General features: G+C 37.6%; 1 protein-coding gene and 1 long non-coding RNA gene across 2 annotated transcripts in view; both read left to right on the plus strand.

Moving 5' to 3' along the window:
• Positions 1 to 10567, plus strand: part of LOC307266576 — a 239153-nt gene that overhangs the window by 76603 nt on the left and 151983 nt on the right. The gene's annotated exons all lie outside the window — the stretch shown is intronic.
• On the plus strand, positions 689 to 4572 carry LOC307267247 (neoverrucotoxin subunit beta-like; the record flags this gene model as incomplete). The annotated part of the gene is made up of 4 exons (XM_080049514.1): positions 689 to 744; positions 1001 to 1100; positions 3918 to 4474; positions 4561 to 4572. The coding sequence occupies exons 2-4, from the start codon at positions 1010 to 1012 to the stop codon at positions 4570 to 4572; spliced, it is 660 nt and encodes a 219-aa protein (XP_079905640.1). The 5' UTR covers positions 689 to 744; positions 1001 to 1009.

Raw genomic sequence — 10567 nt, forward strand, 5'->3', positions numbered from 1 at the left:
TTTTTTCCTTACCTTAATTTACCCTTTTATTTTCTGTTATCTGTGGATTTATTTGTCCACTTACTCCTAGTATTTATTTGAGTATTTTAATTTTAATTTATTTACTAATTTATTTATTTTTATCTTCATTTAAAAAAATATTCACAGTTCATATTTGTTCATTTATTTTATTATGTTAAATGGGTAATATTTGTCTGAGGTTTGTTTAGATTTTATTTTATGTTGTAACCACTGAATTATTGACAGTTTTATGGATCAAGCTGTTGTCAAACAAGTTAGAACATTACATATAACAAGAAAATAACTAAATACATAGATGGATAAGCGCACAAGTATTTATACAGTTTAGAAGTATACAATGTCATTCTCTTACAAGCTACTTGAATTATTATTAAACTTCCTGGCCAAAGTACAGCATGACCTGTTGTAGCACCTTATCAGCAATGATGAAAATTTTGGAAGCTATCCAGGAACTTCCACAGAAGTGCTGGGTTATCGGATGGTCTATTTAGTCAAATGTTTAAACAAATGTGATGCTTAGCTCTGGTAAGACAACTTCATATGACGTTTACTTTTTATGGTTCGAATGCATTCATGTCATGGGAGGAGTCAGAAGAAAGCAGTATAGTAAAGAGTATAAATAATCTGTCAGAATCGCAGACTCAGTATCAGACTTACTGCTCCGGTTGGAAGTCAAGACACCTCTGAATCAAGCTGATCAGCTGATCTACACAACTTCACCAGGTGAGGAAACACTTGGATGGACAGAGACGGGGTGAAACTTTAACAGATTTATAGAAAGACTTTAACTGAACACCAGTCTGCATTCAACTTTTACTATCAGATTAGTATCTACAGTTTTTCTTTTATCTCTGTTGTCAAGACCGTTTTGTTAATGGAAAGAGAGTTGACTTACAGTGTCATAAACTCACACCACTCTACTTAAATTAAAGTAAGAACTGAAGAGTGTATAGTCACTTTGTTTTACATTTATCAACAGGTTGGAAAAATGGACTCGAGTAACATGAAGATTGCTGCCGTGGGTCGAACATTCACCCTGGGAATGCTCTATGATGCTCGGAGCGATGCAATGATCCCAGGTAAGTGTTTACTTTGACTACATACAACTAAAATTATTTCTAAATCTGTCTGCCTGTCACAGCTCTGCTTACAGGAACTCTGAAGACATTTCATAAAGCAGTAACACTATTTTAACTACAATGTAGTTGTGGTCGTTTCTCAGTAAAACATTTTAGGTATGCATGATATATTGCGCCAATATACAGTAGGGGAGAACGGGGTAAGTAGGCACACTTTTTACTCTAGCGAGAATTGCTCATCACCTAAACATCTTTCCACAGTCATTACTACATTAAATTGAAGCTTAAGGTGTTGGCTTGAAATGTGTACCCCTCACTTTTTCTATCTTATTGTAATAAAGAAGAAATTAATCATCAAAGACACCCTTACACATTGTGACAACCAACCCCATCAAGGGGTCGGTTGTCACACACTATGGGGTTGTTTGTCACAATGTTATCTTAATGGGAATAATCTTAAAAAGAAGGAAAGAAAGTAGAACTAAATTTGAAAGTGTAATTGCATTGTCAAGTTGACAAATAGGCCTACGTAACTTACTGTAGCCTTGGCAGCTGGTCTATTTTGGGATGCACTTGGTTGTTTTGATTTAGTTTTTTTTTCTTTTGCATGCTAGCTGCCTTTTCCTGCTCTATTCTTTCCTTCTCTGGGGTGTCAGTGAGGATACAGCTTGACAATTTATTTCGTTATTGGGTTCCTTTTCTGGCTGCAGCCTTTGGATAATGTGACAACCAACCCCCCAAAAAATGTGACGACCAACCCCAACTTGCTAGCATCAAGGCCAACAACCATCTGACAACTAATTAGCTTGCTAACCACAATCTAAACTATAGTTTACCATTCACACTTTTTATGGGTAACAAGTGTTTTGTTATAAACCCATTGTGTAAAAGCCTAGAAGAAAAGTACTGAGGAGCTAAATATTTTCAATTTGACATGAAAAATACAAACAGTCCTCTCACCTCAAATTCAGCAGTCTAACTCCAAGGAAGACTATGTAAGTGACCTCTGATCCCAATTCTGGATATTTACATACCAAAATTTCACAGACAGCGCCTTCTGGTTCCGAGATATAACGATTGTGACAACCAACCCGTGTGACATATTACCCCGTTCTCCCCTATTATCCTGTGACAGAAGAAACTATATAATTGTGTTGACTTTGACTACATTATTCTTTAAAAATATTGGTAGCACTTTACAATAAGGGTACATTATCAAACTGTTAGTTAATGCTATAAATGGTAAGTTAATGTGTAGATATTGCCTGTTAAGCATCAAGAAAGTGTTAATGCTTTGTTAACTGATGCTTAGTTAAGCATAAACTAAGCATAACAGTTAGTTAATGCTTAGTTTATAGTCATTAAGCATTTGCTAAGCATTTATTAACAGTTAGGTAATGCTTAGTAAATGCTCATGAAGCCTAATTAATTAATTAGGCATTAACAAACAGTTTTTTAATGTACCCTTATTGTGAAGTCAAGTGTTACCGAAACATTTTGGTTAACAGATGTGATGTATTGAGACATGTGCATCCTTAGCCATTTTACGGACATTTGGGTTTTTCATGTTACAACTGTTGAGGCTGTGGTCATGCAAATGGCTTCACATTTGGTCAAGGCTAATGGTTTCTGAATAGTCATTCATTTTAACTTCAGTTATAAGGGCAGGGTGTCATACTGTATAGAATGTAAAGCCCACTGAGGCAAATGTCTATTTGTGATATTGGGCTATACAAATAAAACTGATTTGATTTGATTTTGATTCAGTTCATATATTAACCCTATAATGCACAGTGTTATCATCGGCCCACCTTAATAGCCTCCTTAGGCCATTTTAGGGCTCATTGACTTCCATTCAAACCGCAGTGTTTTACCCTGCTGCCAATAGATGAAATAAACCAATTATCTTTTTATTCTTTTGTTTCCTTGCACTTAGGTCTTGAATTTTTGGTGTTTTTTATTAATTGCAGCGATTTTCTTGGTTTCAGTTACAGGTTGAGATTTAATATTGCACTCCCCTGCTACTTAGGCCACTGCAGGCCCCATCTGATTACAAAATTACATTCATGTTATTTGTATCAACATATCAATTCTCATTGTACGTGAAATGGCCTCAGGTGTTATTAAGGAGTTTTTTTAGGGATGCACCAATTTGTAAAATGTTTTCATATTTAATCCAAAGTCTACAGGCACAAACACAATTACATTGTCTTACCATACCCCCTCAATCCTCTTATACCTTTTTTAAATATGACCACAAGCAGTGATCACAAGAGTCAAGAGTAGGTGGAGAGCACACCAGTGTAGCTGAGTGTTTTTTTTACTGACAGGTTGAAATGATTGCGTGTGTTTTGTTATGTTTTTATATTTTATTTTTGTAGAACTGTGAACCTAATTGCCCTTCTTGGGATTAATAGTTTTTTCTGATTCTGATTCCGGGTTCAAAGCTTTTATAGTTTTAATCAACCAACAGCCTACTGTTTCTTGGCAAAACGTGGACATTGTTTGCCTTGAAATGGGCACGTTGTTCAATTAATCTCAAAACCTTTGCAACATGGCATCATGTAGGTCTTCAGGTTTTCCTAAAGTTATCTTGTATAGAGCATAGCACCAAGAGACTTTATTGTATGACTGAGCTTGGTGGTGTGATAATAATAACTGCAACATTTCTCAAGGAATGAATATAAAAGCTGTTGAAGAAACTGATGGCAGAATAGAAGCGGAACAATTATGGAGTCTTATTGATTATGGTTAGCTTTCTGTGACTATATTATTTACCTTTCTCATCGGTTCACTGATGTTTTCCTTTCTCTATAGGTTCCACATTGTGGGATGAAAAAGCTCTAGCAGAGAAGACAGTTAAAATCCCTCAGCCCGGCAGTGCATTTGGCATTTCCGCATCCGACTCCCTTGAATCCAAGTGTTCTCTGCTGGATGTTGGTCATTCTCTGAAGGCCAATTTCCTGAGTGACCTGGTTAAAGTTAGAGGATCTGCAGAGTATCTGAATGATAATAAGAGATTCAAGAATCAGAGCAGGGTAACGGTCCAGTACCAAGCTAGCAGCTGCCACAAAATGTTGTCATGGACAAACCAAGAAACCATGAATACCCAACAGTTGGATCTCATTAAGCAGGGCACTGCAACTCATGTAGTCACAGGCATCCAATATGGGGCAAATGCATACTTTGTGTTTGACAGTGGGAAGTTAGAGGCCAGCAGAGTGGAAGCCGTGATAAAGAAGATCCCCTTTAATGTTGAGGGTAAGGTAGACATCATGCTGACTGCTGAAGAAAAAGCCCTGACTGAGCAATTCACCTGCACATTCTATGGAGACTTCACTCTTGACAGCAACCCTGCAACGTTTGATGCTGCAGTGGAGACCTATGCAGAACTTCCGAAGTTGATGGGTGAAGATGGAGAGAACAGTGTTCCAATAGGGGTTTGGTTGACGCCACTTAGATTCTTTGTTGATCTTTCAAAGCCTGACCTCCCTGATGTGGAGAAAATCACAGACAGAAGAGATTTCATCTGGTGTAAGTCATTGTTCCATGCTTTTTCTTGAGTCAGAAATACACTGCACTAATTACTCTCCTCTGGAAACCTGATTGAGGATCAGAATGTCTAATGATACGTTTTGGTTTGTTATCTCCTCCAGATGCCTGTGATCTCACCCTGGATCCAGACACTGCAAACAACTGGCTCCATCTGTCTGAGGGAAACAAAAAGGCAACATGTGGAGAACAGCAGACATGTCGTCCTGATAACCCAGAGAGGTTTGATTCACATCCTCAGGTGTTGTGCAAAGAGGGCTTAAAGGGGCAACATTACTTTGAGGTTGAGATGAGTTCTGGTGGTCACCAAAATGTGTATGCAGGTGTCATGTACAAGGGAGTTGAAAGAAAAGGAGATCAGGAAACAGTCAAGTTCGGAAATAATCTCAAATCCTGGTGTTTCGGCAAACAAGAAAACAAATATTTTGCATACCATAATGGTAAATTGCCGATCAAACCTATTCCCTCGACTGACTCCAACAGAATTGGGGTGTACCTGGACTGGCCTGCTGGCACTCTGTCCTATTACAAAGTCTCTTCCAACATACTGAGTCACCTCTACACCTTCCGCACCAAGTTCACTGAGCCTGTTTTCCCAGGCCTCTGGGCGTATCACATTGGCAATTATGCCTACCTGAATCCGGCTGAGTAGAGCAATGACTGAAACATGCTATTCCGGGTTGATTGAGGGGGGTATGTGTTCACATTTAAAGATTAACCAACAACTTAACATCCAGTTCAAATAGAACACGCTCCCTTGGCAAATTTGAGAAATGCATTAAAACCCAGAGGGACGATTTTTGGCAAGACATTTTTATCCACTCAGAGTTTTATATTTAGGGCAAATTGGGAAACAAAGGAGTGGGAAAGTCCAACTAGTATTGTCCACATAAAAAATGGGGTATCTGGAGTGGCCTGCTGGCACACTGTCCTCCTGCAGTGTCTCTTCAAACACACTGAGTCAGAGCAATGAGAAGACTTTTTTGATTCGTCATCTGTTGATGGGGATATGTGTTCATATTTAAAGTTTAAACAAATTCTAAATCTCCACATTAGCTTAACACGCCCCCTTGACAAAATCCTAGAAATGCATAAATACCAAGAGGGACCAGGATAATTAATGTGGAAGGTGTGATAAAGTGACTTTAAATGTAATTTTGGGGGTTTCACTTCATGTTGATTGTATGCACAGTGCATGCTTCACTGCTCATTTTAACTTTCTATAGGTAAGGAGCATATATTGATACAGTCTTGCTTTGTCAGCACTAGTAAGTTGAAATAGTTAATCATAGTCGATGCATAAGAGTTGTTTTGCATAACTTGTTTTGTTGAATTGATCATGTTGATGGGTACTTAGGGGGATTTTATGGTTTATTGAAAATATGATCCTTTAATTATGTTCGGTATTTTAATAACTACTATAGTATAAGAATAATCATTTTGTTTTTATTTTCAGTCTGTACCTTAACCCCGACCTAGGGTTCGGTTAATGACTTATTAATGACTAAGTAATCATTTACTGTTCTGAGGAGAGAATTGTTTTTAAACACCATTGTTTGAGATATTGATACAGTCTTGGTTTTGAACTTTCACTACTTGTTTCATCACAGAAAATGATTTCCTTGCAACATTCTACTCAAATTCCTGATAGTTAAAGGTTAAGAGCCTATATTGATGCAGGCTTGCTTTGTCAACACTAGTATGTTGAAATAGTTCATCATAGCCCATGGATAAGAGTTGTTTTGCATAACTTGATTTGTTGAATTGATCATGTTTTATTGGTAGTTAGGGGGATTTTATGGTTTATTGAGAAGTTGATTCTGTGTGGTATTGTGGGGTTTAAAAATGGCTATCTTAATATAATATAAGAATAATAATTTTGCTTTTATTTTCAGTCTGTACCTTAACCCTGACCTAGGGTTCAGTTAATGACTTAGTAATGACTAAATAATCATTTACTGTTCTGAGGAGAGACTTGCTGTTAACACCATTGTTTGAGATGTGAAGCACAATGCTGATGTTTATAGAACTGACTCAATGTCAGATTCCTATGACACTGTAACACCTGTTGGATATGTTAACTCTTCTATGGCAGAATATTCAATAAAGTTGATTGACCTGAGTTTGCCACTGTGCTTCTTTTTATTTGCTGTAGATTTAAACATTTAACCAAAGGTTAAAATACATTAATTAATGACATGTCAGTATCTTTAAAATTCAAAAAAGACTCAAATTATATATTTCTAATCCTGAGAAGACATTATGTAGCTTTCCAATAGCAAATAACGCAGAGAATAGTTATATTAGCAAGGCTGCCTCATGGATTTTAAGAGGAAGAAGAAAATACTCAATTGTCTACCTTTGCATATAAAACGCAGAAATGTGTCTTTGGCTTACATGAGCAGAACATGTCAAATCAAAAACAGGACACATTAAAAAAACATTTACATAATAACAGCACAGAATAATTGCACCGCCTAGTTTAACGGCCTTGGAGTGCCTTGCTTATGACTTAAACCATGATACAGTGTTAACATTAAGTATACACCCAAGTATGGATCTAAAGACTTAGTTTGAAGTGCATTTTGCTGACCTCAAATTTCCTTAGCGTTATAATAATCTTTGTTTTGCCTTTTTGTTAAATTAATTCCACATAGTGATTGATATGTCTGGGACTTCCTCCGCCTCTTGGCCACTCACCATTAGTGGTTTTGACAGGTTGCTATTGCTGCCAGTACACATTGCATTTGTTTTTGTGATATTAAATGCAAGATGGCTTTCATAAAACCCATTAAGAAGCTTTTTTACATAGTTTTGTATGTGTTTGATAACTGGGCATCAGTAAGGTCTGCTACTGAAGCCACGTCATCTGCATCATTTACTAGTCCAAGATAATACCTATTGCACATGATTTTGTTTTTTATACCTTAAAAAAATGATGAAACCTTTTGTTCAAAATAAGATTTATATTTTATATGAAATTCTATTATACCACAATTTCAGCTCTAAATTTATTGTGATACAGTTTTGGTTTGTTTAACCAATTTGAATTAAAAAAGATAGTATGAATGCAAAACAATGATGATTTATGTATTTTTGTTAATCCTTAAAATATTTAGAGTATTGTAGTTGCTACATAGCTTGGTGTGTCACAACAAGTAGGCAGCCATCTTGAATATGGTTAATGAGAGAATTCTACCTCCAGAAATGCACTGATGATCCACTAGAGAGCAGTGAAGATCGTTCTTTAAGTCTCAGTGTTCTTCTCTAACCAACAACACCTCACACTCTACCACCTGTATGTGTCCTACGAGTGTATGATCACGTTATGAAAAAACACACAATTATACAGGCTAAAACCGCAATTTCCTTCACAGTAAGTAAAATGTATTGTAATTAAAAGATTTGTCTATTGAATACATTGAAGCCTATCAGCCAAATCTCTCATTTGTTCCACGTAAATGCTGTGGTCCTTTGGAAGGTTTTTATAGCTCACAGATGAGAAGAAATACATACTATAAATTTTGTTTGGCTTATACTTTTTTCACTAATTAATTATCCTGAGGTTGTCGTTTCATTCTGTACAATTCAACTCGATCATTTGAATTTGCTTCATATCATGTTACAGTTGTAATATTGGGTTTATATAATAATCAATCTATTAACAAACTGTTTGAATTATTATTATATTCCTTGGACTGAGTAAAGCTCTGTCTGTAAAATATATTCTGTTACTGTTGTATCTTAGGGACAACACCTGTCTTTGCAGTTTATTTAAATAGTTAAAGGTATCCAAGTATTTATTCAATAACAATGGTGTTGCCATATTCAGGCCTTTTATCAGTTACTGAAAGGCTGAGGTGAGGTGTGATCACAGTGCATAGTTGTAATTGTGACACTGTGAAAACTTCTGCTTTTCCATTCAAACACTAATTACTAAACCTTATAGATTTCATATTATGCTATTTTTTGTGTTCAGATTTTCATTTTGTGACTCTACTAGAAACTGTTTTCATGGTGTAGTGTCCAAAAATCCCTTTTTATTTCTCACTCTGGAATTGCTGTATTTAGTCTCATAGCCTCTCTGCAAATATGTTCTGTTTAGAGCCTAAACACAACTCTCTTTAGGACCGCCCGTCTGCCCTGTCACCGTCTGCCCTCTGCCTGGTCTGCTCTGATTGGCCAGGTTCCCTCATAGTAACCCGATAGCAACAGGCACCGCCCCCTAGCTTCAGGTTACACTGAGCGGACTGCAGTGCGATTATTAATATGGGGGGAGGTGGCATTACCTGCCCTGACGTCAGAAATTCTGACTATATTGGGGAGGTTTTCAGAAAGGGGGAGGGAGAGAAAAGGAGAGTTTTCTTTTTTTGGCAGTCTCTGGACAATTGGGGTTCAGGCACGCCCCTTTTTCATATCATGTATTAACCTATCATTCACATATTATACAACGTTGTCAATGTGTTCGAAATTAAGTGCAAATCATTGTTTTCTGTTTCTCCTTTAAAATAAGATTTAATAATAACTTGAGAACTGGTCAAATTTGAGCCTAACACAAAACAGAGGATGACACTGATTTGGAGACAATTTCTTCATACTGTACTGATAGCACACACTATAATGAGTTGCCGCCCTTTTCTTCAGAGGGAGTTAACAGCGGTTTTTAAGATAGGATGGGCTTTGGATGGGTACCTGTGGAGGTGCAGCTTTCCCACGAACAAAACCAAACTCAAAGCCAAGTTGTGAATCAGAGACCAATAGGAGCACAAGGGTGTTTTTTTTTAAACTGTAGGTGCAGTGTTCCCACAATTAAAACCAAACGTGAATACAAGCTTTCAGCATTTCTGGACGGATCCCAGACCCAAATACATTTGATACACCGCTCAGTTCATCAGTGTTCCCAGGATCAAAACCAAAGTCAAGGCCAAGAATGTCAACAACACAAGTTGGAGCCAAAAGGTGTGTTTTAATTAAATTTGCCTCGCCTTTCTTGTGTCACGCCCAGGCCCGGATTAAGAAGAAAGATTACACTAGGCATACCGCATTTTTTCGGGCCCCCTCCAGACGGATACTTCACGATTTGGTGAAAAACTATACATTTGAACTGCCACAAGAGTACTATGCTCATTCATTTGTTTAAGAGTTGTGCGTTTGTAAACGGGAGTAAAGAGAAACGTAACCGAGTGTGCGAGTTCACGTCTGTTCGTGAGCTCACTGCAGGAGCATTTCTGTAAGGTGCGTGCAGAGTCCAGTGTGGGAGCAATTTTTCCAACTGGATGAAAAACAGTGCAGTGCAATGCTTTATTCAGCATAAAGTTAAAACGCTCGTGCAAGCCTGATCTAACACAAAAGCCTTGCGTGAGCGAAGCAGCGATTCACCTGGTGAAACCTGGCGTGGAACTCTGTGGTGGGTAACGGCGAAATTCACAGTGAGACATCGCCGGTCTGAGACGCCGCACAGAAAAACTCTGTTTTGACGACTAAAATTATAACCGGGGAGCAGAGCCGGCCCAAGCCTTCATGGGGCCCGAAGCCGAATTTGAATAGGGCCCCCCTCTCCAATGTTATCGTGGCAAAATGAATGACTATTGTTAAATGTCATTCGCACACCCAGTTCATCCCTAGTGCCTCCAATGTCCAGCTTAGTGAAAATAGTAGCCAGCCGTGATCCTGACTTTCCTAGGGGGGTCCGGGGGTATGCCCCCCCGGGAGATTTTTTGTTACCTTTTTAAAGTGAAATGCATGAATTTGGTGCACTTTGAGAGGGAAATTAAGAGGCTAAATCTGAGGAATTTTGTGTGAACAAATAATTTGGAGATACTGGCTCGAATGAAGTAGAAATAAAAGCTATCGAAGAAAGACATGGATTTTCCATAAAGATATTAATATAGAAAAAATATAATATATAAATAAAA

The sequence above is a fragment of the Ammodytes marinus genome (assembly GCF_949987685.1).
Source record: "Ammodytes marinus genome assembly, chromosome: 20".
Lineage (NCBI taxonomy): Eukaryota > Metazoa > Chordata > Actinopteri > Uranoscopiformes > Ammodytidae > Ammodytes > Ammodytes marinus.